Source organism: Temnothorax nylanderi, unplaced genomic scaffold (genome assembly GCF_030848795.1).
Source record: "Temnothorax nylanderi isolate EJ_2023f unplaced genomic scaffold, tnyl_v1.0 TNYL_tig0047_pilon, whole genome shotgun sequence".
Taxonomy (NCBI): Eukaryota; Metazoa; Arthropoda; class Insecta; order Hymenoptera; family Formicidae; genus Temnothorax; species Temnothorax nylanderi.
Genome location: NW_027249109.1, coordinates 786657 through 802386, shown reverse-complemented (window position 1 = coordinate 802386; position 15730 = coordinate 786657). Strand labels below are relative to the sequence as shown.

Genomic DNA, 15730 nt, shown 5'->3' with positions numbered 1-15730 from the left:
GAACCAAATCGTCCAACAGCTATTGTCGTGGCATGAAAGGTAACAGATACTTTTGGCCAAAGAGAAAAGTAGCCGGTGGCAATAGTATCAGAGTTTCTAGTTTAACTATTTAATTAACTGCAGAATACACAGAATCCAAGATCATAAATTTTGCTTAACTTTTTAAATTCATAATTATATAATGTTCATCATAAAAGAGCTGAATCACTGCTAATTATCCTCTGAAACTCAAGGTGTAATGAACATTAAATAGAAATTGAGCAGTGCTTATATATCTGTTATTACTTTATTAAATACTTATTATATCTGTTATTATTAGATTTAGTTAATTATTATATATAGCGATTTATTTTTTCTTTTATCATTATATTGTGTAGCGTTATAAATATTTAGTAACGTCTATACATTATTAAAGTAAGCCTTAAACAAAACTTTTCGTTCAATAAATGTCAATCGCGTGTTCGTTATTAAAGCTAATTTTCTACAATCAGTCGTATGTCGGAACGTAGCCGGTGGTCCAATGAGGAAAATTCGTTTTCGAAAAAGAAATTTTCTCATAGAATCATCGGCTGCGTTCCAATATTCGACTCCGACATACGATTGATTGTAGAATCGGCCTAAATAGAGAGAACATATCAGTATTACGTGACTCGAATATCGAGTAGAAAAAATATATCAGTATTACGTGACGCTGACAATAATCACTTGAAAGTCGTTATTTTGCTGTGATTAAAAGATGATATGCGATAAAGTTACAAGTTATTTGATAATATCACGACCATCGACCTATAGTATGGACTGCGCGATCCCTTCTTTACTCGTATGTGAAACACGTCCTAAAATATGGCGCATGTGCGGCCAGTCTCTGTCTCTTTTCAACCAATATTACGGTGTTGGATAGAAAGAGATGGATATTAGCCGTAATCGCTTGCTGACCTTGCTGTCCTTCTTACACAATGATGTACGCTTTCGATCGAGTTATGTTGACTGATAAACTGGCAACTAAATCAAAATATGTATCGAAGAAATACATAAAATGACACGAAATTTCGTTTGAACATGCGTGGAAATTTAAACAGGAACCTATGATAAGATTCAACTCGGAGGAATTCGACTGGGAGATTAATGACAGATACAATGTTCTACTTTATCATACGTCTACATTCGTACTGACTTGATATTTGTATAACAAATACATCTTAATGCAAGCACATATAACGGGCAGTTAAGCACACTTCCTCATTATTGCGTATTGTTCTTTCACTGTTCAAACCCTATCTCGATATGCTGAGAAAAGTGACGATCTTTCTTCGTGTTCTTACTTTAAGTGCCATAATCGGCCTATTACAGTCTCAAAGACAATCGCCGTCGAATTGGTATCGTAGACTTTATGACAACAATACGAGCGGATCAAAATTGATAGACTTGAGCATTGGAACATTGAATTTCTTGAAGCAAAACCAACATTTTCGAAGTCAGAAAGTATTGCATTTAACACTGCAAGATGGAGATACGTTTGATTTCATTGTGATTGGTGCCGGCACGGCCGGCGCTGCAATATCAGCGAGGCTGAGTGAAAATCCTCACATCAAAGTATTACTGATCGAAGCTGGATCCAACGAGAACTTCTTCACGAATATTCCTATGGTGGCTCCCATCTTATTTCTGAACAACAAGATCAATTGGAAGTACAAAACTAAGCCATCCAATAAGTATTGTCTTGGTATGAATGATAACAGTTGCAATTGGTCGGCGGGAAAAGTAATCGGCGGCAGTAGCGTGCTAAATTTTATGATAGCAACTAGAGGAGGCGCCGAAGATTACGATCGATGGGCCGAAATGGGGAACGAAGGCTGGGCATACAACGACGTCCTCAAATATTTTAAAAAGCTGGAAACAATAGATATCCCGGAGCTGAAATCGGATATTCTCTACCACGGTACCGATGGACCAGTACATATCACGCACCCGTCATTTCATACCCCGTTGGCAGAGGCATTTCTAGAAGCTGGCAAGGAGCTGGGATATCCACTAGTAGATTACAACGGGAAGAACGAAATAGGATTCTCATATTTGCAGACCACGATCATGAACGGCACTCGCATGAGCAGCAATAGGGCATATTTGAAGCCCTCGCGAGATCGCAACAATCTTCACGTAACTCTTAAGAGTACGGTGACAAAAGTGCTGATCGATCGTATCACAAACCGTGCAGTCGGCGTGGAGTTCATCAAAAATGGTCGAAATATCTCCGTGTTTGCGAGTAAAGAGGTGATTCTGTGCGCAGGTGCAATTAAATCACCTCAATTGTTGATGCTTTCCGGAATTGGGCCAGCAAAACGTCTTACGGAACTAGGCATAAACGTTATCCGAGATGCGCCAGTCGGCGAAAATCTTATGGATCACCTAATGCTTTATGGATTGTCATGGAAAATAAACACATCGATAAGTTTACAACCACTCAAACTGTTAAATCCTATTAATCCATATATAACAGACTTTTTAATAAATCGAACAGGACCGTTAACGATTCCGGGCGGATGCGAGGCTCTCGGTTTTGTCAACACAAAACATCCAGAGGAACATCGCAGTTTACCTAATATCGAATTATTGTTTGTTGGTGGTGTACTTAAAGATACTCTTCCATTAATGTTAAATTTTAAAGATCGAATATCTCGTGAGTGGGCTAAATATAGTGAGAGCCACGGCTGGAGCATTGGGACAATATTGTTAAAACCAAAAAGTCGTGGTCGGATAACATTATTGGCTAATGACATTAATGTTAAACCAGAAATCAATCCAAATTATTTCGACCATCCAGACGATATGAAGACGATGATCGCCGGTGTTAGAATGGCATTAAATATTGGTCGGACAAAGACGATGCAAGCGTTCGATTCTCAATTGTTAAACATTCCTTATACGGAATGCGAATACTACGAATATGACACCGATGCTTACTGGGAATGCATACTGAGTGTAACATCTTCCTCGATTTTTCATTATTCTGGAACTTGCAAAATGGGAGCGAGGAGAGACCCGACTGCTGTCGTCGATCCTAAATTAAAGGTACTTGCTGAAGAACGCACTGGAGTGTTTACATATAGTATAATAAGTGATATGTAAGTAATGATATGAGTTCATGTGCAATGTTTTTTAGGTAATCGGTATTCAAGGATTGCGAGTAGCAGATGCATCTATTATGCCCGAAATTGTATCGGGACATCTAAGTATACCTGTTTACATGATCGCCGAAAAAGCTGCAGATATGATCAAGGAAGAATGGGGATACTTAAAGAAGTCACAATAGACATGTATATTTTTCAAAGTAATTGCACCATTTTGCAGTTTCTATAAGTAGCACGTTAATTTAGTATTACAGCGATATTATAAACGTCACTCGGTACAATGTACACAGGTGTTGATTGATATCGTAGGTGAAATAAATTTTCAAGATTTCCAAATAAGTAACATTGCTATTTGTTTCTGCAATATAGATTTTACGTTTGTCACAAACCACATGTGTATCAGTGTTTTGCGAATCAAATAACTTGATCGAAGAAGAATTTCTTCATAAGCTGTTACAGAGCAAGCATGTACACAGTGCACGTGATGCGAGTTGGCATGGCTGAAGCTTTCACACGCCTGAAGTAACCATATCATGACAACTTGTCGACAGTGATAGAATTGTACTACTACTCGGGCAACGAGAAACCAAGTGGTAAAACTACAGGAAAGCGCCTTATGCCCCCTGCAAACTCGATTCTGTGATTTCTAAAAGCAATTAGTTATTTAGATCGTTGATTTATATATATAACTTTTATATATATAACTATAAAATATAAAATGAATTTGTTGATAATCCTCTTATTAAAACTAAAAAGAAAATTGAAAAATTAAATCAAATTTGGACCGCGATAGCGATTATCGCGATTTGCGCTAAAGCGAATAAGATGTTTATTTAACGAATGTAGAATCGATAAAGATCGTTTAGCGACATTATTGCATACACGTGCAGATTCCGAAGCTGAGATTGAATTAAATCGATCGATTGATCGATTTATTAAAAATTATGATTTTTAACGAACCGTTCAACGCCGGTCATCGCGTGCGTGCGTGTCGAGTTGCGCGCTCGTGCACACACGGGACTCGCACGCACACACGCGCGCCATAGCACTCATCTATTTTCAGAATGTAGGCCAATTAATCCCGTCGCATTTTCGGCACGGAGGAAAAACGAAAACATTACAAGTGTCTCACGGAAATAGCCGCGGGGATAAATGTCCAAGTACCGGTCGCTCTCCGCTCTCTCGCGCTCTTCCTCGCTCTCTCGTTCCTTCTTCGCTAGCGAGGGTAGTGTCGCATAAACGCAATAATTTAATATAGAACATATGTAAGAGTACCCTGGTTACTTCGACGCACTGCCACCCTGAGAGTCACTTGCGTGCGTGATATGTAGACGTTTGCGCGATGATGAACAGGAAATTCTATTACTTATTTGCGTGCCGTATCCTAATTATATATCCTTAATTAGATTTTAATCTCGATTTTTTTCTCACATTTTACGTTCACTAATATGTCTCTAATATGTTTTTTTTTTTTTTATTTGTATTACATATATTACATATATCTGTATTTATATTAATAATTTAACGCGTGTTTCATCTAATTTAAGGGAAGCGCGTGAAATCTATTAACAAGAATTCATCAACTAACTCGTAACGATATCTCCGCTCCATTTTGCATTAAGTGTAGGCAGAACACATCAAGAGGCTCTTGATCTAGATGACGATGGCTCTAATGGCGTTTACACGGGCAATATTCAGCGTTTACGAGCAGATTAACGACACGCGTAGTAGATGAAAGTGTGTTTTGGATAGAAGTGTTGAGAAACACACTGTTACGTGACGAGAAATAAATTTGTTAACATTTAATGGCACATATGAGCGACAGGTATCGTTATCATGACATTTTACGATCTAGATTAGAATAGAGTAGAGTAAATTAAATTGATAACAGTCTTTGTGTTAAACGTCATCAACTCGGAATCGAGTAAATGCGTGTAAAATGAATTCCATGCTGAACGGAGAGTGAATATTAATCGATACGTACAATAAGTGCAAATCAAATTTGAAATAAGTATTATAGTTTGATACGCACAGTTAAATAAGCTTATCGAACAATTGCATTCGAACACAATGGGATTCTTAATAAGTCTATGTAATGCACACTAAAACAGACACATATTGGAAACAAAAATCCGGCAACAGGTATTAAGACTTGACAATTAAGTCAAGTTTTAAGTAATCTCTAATCTAGATGAGAATTATTTTTGAATTTTATCTGATAGTTATATGTAAATTTAGTGTAATTCATGCATTCGCGTTTATACTATAATGAGTCTAATTCCGAGTCCCCATTCAGTCGTTTTTATTTCTTTCATACTCTTCTGATTTCGATAACGCGATAATTCCTCGAAATAAATGCCGTTTCGCCGAATGAGCGTAAGAAAGACACTGGATAGACGGTCCGCGTATTTCATTTATCATGGAAATTGACAGCGCGGCGCACGTCTTTTTGACACGATCGACAGTGCGATCCCTTTTTTTTCCTCCTTTCTCTTTTTATACGAGCATTTATGGGCTGACGAAGTGTCAGAGGGAACCTCGGATGGGAAGTCAATTACGAAGATCGAGGCCGCATTGTGGTGGCATCGAGGCAGCCTCTCTTGGCGTGCGAGCGATCGAAATTGCACAGGCGGTCGACCGGAAAATAGGGCCGCGCCCTCCAATGTGCGGTCTCCTGCCTCCCGAATAATTTATCCCAAAACGCGTCGCGTCTTCGATGGCATGGCATCGCGCATCGTCGAGAGAGGCGAAGGGGCGAGAGAGAAGCGCCCGAAAAAGCGGACAGACGGGGAGAATAGTACACCGTGTGCATCATGCGAGAACTTGGTCTGCCGAGAGGATCGATTGTCAGAAGGCGACCTGACCGCAAGCTATTGACAAGAGGATTAATCTCAGCTCCGTATTGCAGATCGCGTGATTGATAAACGTTGAAAATAGGCAGCAGCACGTAAACGACGGATAAACATCGCGAAACGAAATATCTAGACATCTTTTCAACTCTATTAAATTTCTTAATCGACCGAATATCACAAAAAGCTCGAGTTCAATAAAACTGAATATTTTCAAGAAACGCACTTCAAACATCTTATGACGCAAAAAAAAAATGTAAAATATATAAAATGTGTACAATGAGAGAACATCAAATACAATTCATAATGCAACATATATAAATATTTATAATGTATTTAAATATAAATATGACTATATAGAATGATGAATATGACTATAGAATGACTATAGAAAAAAGACACAGTCACAAATATCGATTCATTTTCATCACGAAATAATTTCTTTCTACTGTCTCAGTGAAGCTATGATAAATTGATCAAAGCCTTCAAAGATTTATCATTCACCGAGGAAACATCAGGAAGTTATATCTTTTTTTTTTTCAAAATACATAAATACGTATTGATATTTTCAATATATTAAATAAATGAAATAAAAATGGAAATGTTAGTCTGTCATAAAAAGTATCTTCGTAAATAAAGATTCGCAATATCGGTTTGATGGAGGTTATTGCCTTCGCGGTATCAAGGCTTATTCACAGTATACGTTTGACTACCAACACGGAAAGGGCGGGCAGGCACCAGATGCGACAAAGCATTTTTTTTAACCCTTTCGCTTTCAGGGCGTTGTGCAAAGTTTTAATAGAGTTTAAAGCACACGGGCGGAATTAAGTTTTTAATTTCAAAACCAAAGTAAAGTGTTTAGAAACTGGACAATAAAAGGCCTTTTAACTTACGAAGATAATCGAGGAACAAGAGAATTACCGTGACAAGTGAATTATCGTGGAATTCAAAGATGCAAAGAACATTAGTTAAGCTAATCGCAAAAATTTTTATAAGCAATATCAAGAAATTAAACTAATACACAAAAAGAACAATTTTGTTGAAGTATCTAAAAATTTAAGATTACAGATCTTAAAATAATTATATTATTGGACCATTATAAAAATAATTATGTAGGACGCTTAAGCATGCTGCAAAAAATTTTGAAATAGCAACCAGTTTGAGCGTCCTACATAATTATTTTAAAATGTAACAAAATTATTTTAAGATCTGTATCTAGCTAAATTATTAGATACTTCAGCAAAATGGTGTTTTCCGCATAAATATTGAGAATCTGACTCATCAAAACAATTTTTATTCGCTGTCGGCGTAAAGCTGATCAAATCAAATTCCACCCTGTATTAATAAATATACAAAGTAAATCATAAAATAAGATATATTAAATAAATCAAAAGAAATTTTGTTAATCACGCGCGCTGTTAACTAGACCAAGTCTAAAACATTTCGATTCAATTAAAATAATTTAATTTAAGATAATTTTCTCAACTTTTTTTACGTCAGAGAAATAAGAAAAATGATTACTGTTTCATTAATGCAAAATTACTTCCTCATGTATTATATTTAAAAAATGCAAAAGTTTTATTGTCTGTTTATCTGTCATCTCTTATTTAATTTTATTCAACTCGCTTCTACATCCGAGTATGAACGAAATGATACTCTGTCCGATTATTCGGATTCTGCGCGCCAACTCGCCCTGCTCTTTTAGCACAGCTCGCTAACGCGAGCGCGTCGGATAGTCTCATCAGTTTCCGAAGATTTTCGTTTATACGTGGCGCGATATATCGCCTTTGCGCGCGCGAGCGTGCGAGCGACCGCGGGGAGAAATGTTGCACCGCAGAAGCGCGCACGGGTGGGCTATCTATAGCGGCGAGTGTAACCGAACGGAGACTCGGGTGTCACTCAAGGATGACAAAACTCATTAATACCGATCTGCTTAATGCCCCGTCTCGTGTCCGACATTAATCTGCTTAAAAATACCTGCCGGGGTGCGCGCGAGTGACCCGCCATTTTAGATCGTCCGTGTCGGTTTACTTTGTAAGTCGCGCGTCGGGACCTCCGCTCCCGGAGATCACGCGACACGCACGAAACACGCGCCGATCCTAACGTTAACACTCGCGCGGGCTGTCGCCTTCGCTCTGAAGATAGGTACTCCCCGAGAAACTACGGCGAAGCGGCAGCTTGAAAAGGAAACGGAAACGACGGAAGTTTCGATCGCGGTCGAGTCTTATCACTTCTGTTTGCGCGCCGTTAAACTATTTCAGATGAGTTCGTGCGACCGATCGTGACGATATTATTTTTATATCTGACTTATTGCCACTGGTAACATACCGATACCACTGTATGATAGAGATTTATGGTTTCCGTATACCTACAGTAAACCCCCGTAAAACACAGGGGATATGTTCCGTGTTACATAAATCTGAGTTACACGAGTCACATAAATTATATATATAAATTATGTATGTATATGGAAATATATATTTATAAAAAATGGGTTTATTATAAGAAATGTAAAATAAATATTAACAGTAAAATATGTTTTACTTCACTTTAAGACAAACAAATATTAAAATTTTTCTGTCGTATTATACAAATCTGTATTATATGGGGGTCTCTACTGTGTATAGAATTATCAAACATTTTGATAATATTATCTCAATATTCTAAATACAATTATCACTTTCAAGATTACTCAATCATAATTGTATCTTGAAAAATCTTTGTAATGTAATACACACTTCTTAAATTAACAACATGTTAATTTAAGTTTCGATTTCTTCAACATAATTTAGATCTTTAAAGGCCATTGCACGTAACAAAGTTTTAGTTTTAATCGTAAGGCCGTAAGAAAATAGACCAATCACACTTAACTATTCTTCAAGCGCGAGAAGAATAATCGACTGTGATTGGTCTATTTTCTTACAGCCTTACGATTATGACTAAAACTTTGTTACGTGCAATGGCCTTAACACCTTCACCGCCATGACGGTCACTGGTGATCGACATTGAGCTTTCTGTTTACGCCTTATCAGCCATCGGTGACCGTCATGGGGTGACAGTCAAATAAATAACTCAACTTTTAAATACAAATTAATTTCAACTTACATATTACAGATATATGCAATTTAATACTTACATGGGTAATTAATCAGTTGATCAAACTAAAAAAAATGTCAATAACTTTGCGATAAATACTGTCTTTTCATTAAATTCTCGTTCAGTAAAAAATAATTCCAACTTTGTCATAGAATCTGTTAAAAGCAGATTATATGATGGCCCTGGAGCATCTATATACATATATGTGCCAGAAAACTACACTTGTTCCCTTATTTTTACGGAAATACCGTCTATTTTTGCTCGACGTGCGCGCGAGACAACGAACGCAAATTTGATCTTATGGGCTCTTGAATCATGAGGCTGCAACTTGTATACTAATGCTGCCTTATGCGATGCAGATGTTGATGATTTTTTGCGTGACAGAACGAGTCACGAGCGACGAGAATTCGAGGGACTCTAAGGACACACGGTGCACTAATCATTTCGCCGTTTCTTCTGCAAATGAATACGCGCCACAGAAGGATACCATACGATCTTTCTTCTAACGACCTTTCTTTTGCCACGTGCACTCCATAATAATAAAGAACGTAATCTAGCATCCATACGAGATCATAGATGCATTATTAAAGCAACATAATTTAAGAATCAGATAATTGGAAATTGAAAGATAAATGTACGCAAATTAATAAGTCCTCCCTTTAGTTCATAATTTGTTACGACAGTATAAAATAGGTAATATTTACTAAAAATAACTAAAATTTTTGTTTTAATTGCAATGTTAATTACCAAGAAAATACACATCTAGTAAAAAATTTGTAAATCTAAGGTGTATTTTTTTCTCTACGTTGAATATTGCACGGTACAGTCCCCACTAATGCAATATTTAATCACGGTATTTTTTTATTAATAATGTCATATTTATTGCAGTATCCAAAGCTGAACTAACTGCCGTAATTATTCTCGCCACTGTCACTGTTACGTCATTATTAAAGCAACAGTTAAAATTATCGTTGCAATAACCGGCGTTTCAGTACCGTTTATTTGTTATATAATTCATAGACACATAGACACACAATTCTAGTCACAGCCTCAGGAGGATGCGTCACGAAGCAAGGGGAGTTAGCGAGCGTCTCTCGGCGTTAAGTACTTTCCCCCGAGAGCCTAAATTTGTAAGCAACCGTACGCAGGGTGAAACGCGAGTAATACCACTCACCGTTAATTGGTTGAAACCTTGCCAAAGGATCCGAGAATTGCCGAAGTCTGTCCGTCACGTACTGCGGCGATTCTCCATTCTGTAAATAAGAGAACGAATGTACAGCCTCAATCTCTCTCTCTCTCTCTCTCTCTCTCTCTCTCTCTCTCTCTCTCTCTCTCTCTCTCTCTCTCTCTCTCTCTCTCTCTCTCTGAATGTAGCTGTTTCCGTGTGCACGACGCGATGTTTCATCTCGCGACGCAAATGAAACGAGGCACATCGCGAGCATATCATTCGCGATGGAGGTCGAGCAAGCGTGCTCGAGAATAATGGATTCTCAATAGGAGGGATTAGGGGAGACGACGGATTCGAATTAATCGACTAACATATCGCGGGAATACCTCCCGATAGGAAAGCATCGATCGCGCTAACTCTTCGCTTGATTTCCCCGGTAAATAATAATAAGTCCTGATTTTAATTGCGCCTTCTAGATTTCGTTCCTTTTGTCTCCTCTTTCTCCAAAGGCAGATATTTATTTTGTTCTTTTACAATTTCATAAAATTATTAAGAATGTTCAATTATATCAAGAGACACGGTAGTGTTTTTGGAAAAAAAAAGTCTAATCGCACGTATCAAGACTTAGCTTGTAGAATCCCGAGATGAAGCAAAATATATCTTGATTTTTATTATACTAATAATATCTATTTGCTTCTTATTAATTTTAAAACAAGACTATTTTATATACAAAAAAAATAGAAAGGAAATGTATCTTGCGCATCTTCCCTTTGTTAAATTTACATTCGAGTAATGAAATTCTCTTCGTTTCGCTTTTGACGGTGACTCGACTGTTTAACGCGATCCAAATACGTCTGTGAAGCAATCGTATTCCAAAGAAAACGCGTTCACTATACAAGCATTCTTTATAAAGCAATATAGAGCAAAGTACGCTGACAGTGCAATAATGTCAATTCTATTTTCTCGTTCTAAATTGTAGCATTGTTGATTTAATATTTGTTAATACTTGTTAATTATAATTCAAGAAAACATGACCTAATTAGTTGTTCATATCATAAATTAGCCATTAATTATTAATAACCATGTATCAGACCGGTCAGTTGCTTTTCTCGCCGTAGGCCACCAAACAGACAATTTATCTTGTGTCTATTTTAGTTTGTTATTTGTTTGTAAAGATATTTTTACATGGCGGAAACAGAGACGGTCTTAAGGACCGTAATATTTAAGAAATTTTAAATGGAATAAGAAAGAGGATGATAAACATAGTCTTCTTCATTATTTCTTCACAAAAGAATCGAGTCGAAAATTTACTGTGGCACACTATAAAACTGTAAATATCTTCATTTTTCATTGAGAATATTAATTGGCGTGGAAACGCGTTTGATAAACACAAAATAGTGAAAACAGAAGGATAAAACTGAAAAATACAAAGTCCTAGAGTGATATATATATCGAAGATACATAGATCGCAATATCAATAAACGTCTTTACAGTTTTGTTCCAAATTGCTAAAATCATTCGAATAAAGCGTGATGTGCCCTAATCGCCCGAAACTTCGTGTGACGTAGAGAATTAATCTCTGCTAAGTTATAGCAAATACGAATTCCGATTATATTCGAATGAACCATTAACCCGACCGTGCTTCAGTTTATCCTATGGTCGAGGATCATCCTGCATCAGATATTCGCGAGCGAAGCGTGACGACGATAGGCGGGAAGCGGCGAAGGGTGGAATCGCTGGAATTATCGTTACCCAATTTGCTTCTCCGACGCCGCGCAGCCCGTTCTCGAAGTTCGCGAAATTGGGTCACCGCTGGTGCATCGGCAGGCAGAAAGCGCATCGACGGATGCGCAAATTGAAAATCGAATGCACCGCACATTTGTTCACCGTTCCCCGTTGTTTGGGTCAATAGCGTTACAAATATATATACAACGATCGCTACAAAACGATCACTTTCGCCGGGTCTATTTATGCTGCACAAACTTGAACGCGATTTCTATATAACGGCTAATATTTGCCTTTATCATTTCTTCTGTTAAATTAATTCAGATTTTTACGAAAATACTGCCATGTTGTAGAAAAGATAATCCATTTGAAAATATTTCTTGTTATGTAATTACGCTTTAACAATAATATAAATTGTTTTACACGTCTACATCATTACTTTTTTTAAGACACGGTAATATTTATAAAAATATTCAAAAAAAAAAGGAAAAGTAAGAAGCTAGAACAACTATATAAAAATATGGTTTTTAAAATTAAAATCATTAATAAGATACGTATAAAAGCTTATCAACATTATTATATTCCGGCTTCGTCCCAAGAGTATAAAACGTAATGCAGCCTCTCTAAATAATGAGAATGCACTATGACAAGCCGACTGAAGCTGTCTCTAGCCTTGTCGTCCAAGTACTTGAGTTACCAACGTATATGCCAAGAGAGCCATATGCAGGATGATTCACGACGATGCAGCATAAATTTAGGATTTGCACTCCGACATAATTTCATCATGAGATTTATCTAAACACGGTTGCTATCTCGAGGATTTACAGAACTACGGTTTACGCTGCGAAAAAAAGATTATGAGCGACATACCAGAGGTGAGATAGGAATGCTCGCTAGAAATATCTAAACACCGATTGACGAGGCATTCCATTGGGGATTGAGCTTCGAAGAATATTTCTCGATGTTCGAATTCGCCACATTCGTTTCAGAAATCACAATCCGCGCGTTTTGCCATCCGCGTAATCGCTAATACCTCGCATTCAATTAATCCGGCCACGTTCGAGAGCCCTTTCGAACGGCTCCCGTGATGCGCATTACATAGCGTCCTAATACAAACCATGTAATCACGCCACGTAATCATGACATAATTGCGGTAACGCGCGTGACTGTGAGCGGTGCGCGAATTCGGCTCTAATTAGACGATAAAATCGTGCAGCATAAGCCGGTGAGACGACGTCGCCGAAGATGACAGAGAAGGAGAAGGAGGAGGAAAGAAGAAACTTGTACCTTCATAGCAGAAGATAGTAAACCAGGAAAGCAATTATTTTTGTTCTCAACAAAAGCCTGTAAGGCGGAAGGTGATTACGAGTAAATTAGATTTACATGGACAACTTCGATATAAGCTTGATAATCAATTGAACATTTTGGATACATTTTTGTACGTTATTTCCCTTAAGTACGGAATCATCTGTCTTCTGGGATGCGGAGAAAGGAGAACCGAGAAAAACGCGTCCCTCATATCGTCTTTAATGAATATTTATACGGCAGCACACGGCGCAGAACAATTTTTCGTCGGTCGACTTATGCCATGCCGGCGGTCGTCGTAAACCCCAAAGGATACGTCGCGTCGCGTCGACTCGAGCCTCGATTTAGGGTCGCGCGCAAGCTGAGAGGGCTTTACCGAAACAAAATGCTCCCGAGTCGAAACGAGGACCGTTACTTTTACCAATCGTAGATTCTGGGAGCGACATACGCGTAAGCGTCTCACCGCCCGGGCGTACAAGCGGTACAAGGGACATGAAAACGCGTTAATGTACCCGCTGGTAGCAGGCGCGATAATGCATCCGCGGATCGCGACGACTGAATAAATTCCGGATAATCGCGCGGCCGGGAATACGAGGCGCGCTTAAGTGCGAGATATTCTCGCCCGCGCGTGAGCCTCGGATTGCTTTGCGTTTTACCGGAAATCTCTGGAGACGTATGAGCGAGGAGGAACGCCAACGGATATCTCGCGGTGCTCGGCGAAACGACTTTGACACCGGCGTGAAGCACCCGCTTGTCTCTATTCGTCACCGTGTATAATCGTAAACTCAGCGCTCGCAATTTATCGATTCCGCGGGATGACAACAAATCACGCTTACGAACTTCTAACGCCCGCGAGTTTTGTCTCAGTACAGTAACCAATTCTTTTTATATATCTTTTTTATATAAATAAGGTGAAAATTCTAAATTTTGCTCCTTTTAGCTTCTTATTGTTTTCACGCGGCCAAATTGTCGAGTAAAGATAATAAGAATTTCGCACAAAAATTATATCAAGTTAAGAATTCAAGTTTCGCAACAAACGAAAAAAAAGGTTTCATCTTTTTTTTATCGATTATCCTCCGGTAAGTAAAACCCCTGTGTCGCCAAGTGACTGAAGTGACCCGCCCGCGCCGTCGTGTCATATTTAATCTTTTATTTGCATCAAAATAATTCAATACGTTTCTCAAAGGGACTCAAAGGTCTAGACGCAGTAATTATTGCATTCGATCTATAAACGCAATACCTCGGTGAATACTACCAGGCAACATTCCAGATAAATATATATACAGCCTACGTACGTGTACCCTTATCCCGTGAACTCATCGTGAACGTTGGAAAATAAGCATTTTCCATAAGACATATTTTTGTAGCATATTTTTGTAGCATTCAGTTTCTGACAATAAACCTCTCGCTTACACAAAGGTCTGGCCTGATTACGCAAAGTTGATAATAAATTATATAAATCTAAATTATTACTGTCACACAAAGACTCGAGCTCCGGCAACACTCACGTCCTCTTGGCCGTCATTTCATATTGTATTATAACGTCAAACACGTCAGAAGATAATATTAAAATTATTTGCAATTCACAGTTAAATAGGTAATTTCGTGCCAATAAAATTATCATAATGCGACGAAGAATCCTTCAATCAGAAGGTTCGTTGTATATCACACACAATATCGCTTCCGGCAATCATTCCCTTCGGGTTTACGAACAATCAGACAAATGTAAAGAATTCGATGGACGTGTAAAAGAAGCGTAAAAGGATGATCAAAAAGTAATTTAAAAAAATCGAGTAACCGAGGATGAGGACTATATGGGTAGAGAACAACGAAGCAGAGTCAGAAATCAAAGCTTAACAAGGAAGCAGTCATTCCGATCGACATTGAAAGCTCGTTTTCCTCGTCAGTGGCTACCATCGGAGCATGGTCGGCGAATGCGCGTCGGATGCATTCCGGGGGTGGGGTGCGAGGGTGCGGAATGAAGAGTTCGTGATCGGGAATCGCTTCCCGTTCTCCACGAGGAGAGAGAAAGTCGGCTGCGTTCTTTCTCCCTTTCCTCTCTTTCTGTTTTTCCTCTCGCGCTCACGTATCGATCAACGTGGCACGTTGGAATGCCAATCGCCCATCCGGCCTGCGAATTCATTCTTCTTCCTCTCTTCCTTTCCTTATTTACCTAATTTACTCCCACGCTCTACGGGCGGCAATACACCCCGCTAAACACACCCCGCGCACATTTTATTCGGCCCCGTATCATCTGTTTGTCCTCGGCGTATCTATATGCGGCGTCGCGGCGGACTATTCTCGGAGTGAAAGCGATTCCTCTCGCACCGCTCACCGCCGCTGCGTGTTTCGAGAAACGCTCCGACATCCAGCATGATACGTTCTCCCGGCAGTGATATACATCCACCGTAGAAATCGAGGTAAAACGATGTCCACTCGTAATCGAACGAAACAATAAT

General features: G+C 38.6%; 2 protein-coding genes across 2 annotated transcripts in view; one reads left to right on the top strand and one right to left on the bottom strand.

Annotated features, from left to right (window-relative positions):
• The window catches only part of Nau (myogenic-determination protein nautilus), a 63524-nt gene that overhangs the window by 38696 nt on the left and 9098 nt on the right, over window positions 1-15730 (bottom strand). The window contains exon 4 of the mRNA XM_071705741.1: window positions 10248-10326. Within this exon, the coding sequence (XP_071561842.1) occupies window positions 10248-10326 (79 nt within the window). The remainder of the gene's footprint in view (window positions 1-10247; window positions 10327-15730) is intronic.
• Window positions 1285-3467, top strand: LOC139772259 (glucose dehydrogenase [FAD, quinone]-like). The gene is made up of 2 exons (XM_071705793.1): window positions 1285-3069; window positions 3161-3467. Exons 1-2 carry the CDS (start codon window positions 1285-1287, stop codon window positions 3308-3310), a joined length of 1935 nt encoding a protein of 644 aa, XP_071561894.1. The 3' UTR covers window positions 3311-3467.

Excerpts from the sequence above, each read along its gene's own strand:
- LOC139772259 (XM_071705793.1), top strand. The coding sequence starts at position 1,285 with ATGCTGAGAAAAGTGACGATCTTTCTTCGTGTTCTTACTTTAAGTGCC. Across the intron at positions 3,070-3,160 it reads TCGTCGATCCTAAATTAAAG|GTAATCGGTATTCAAGGATT; the intron begins GTACTTGCTGAA and ends AATGTTTTTTAG.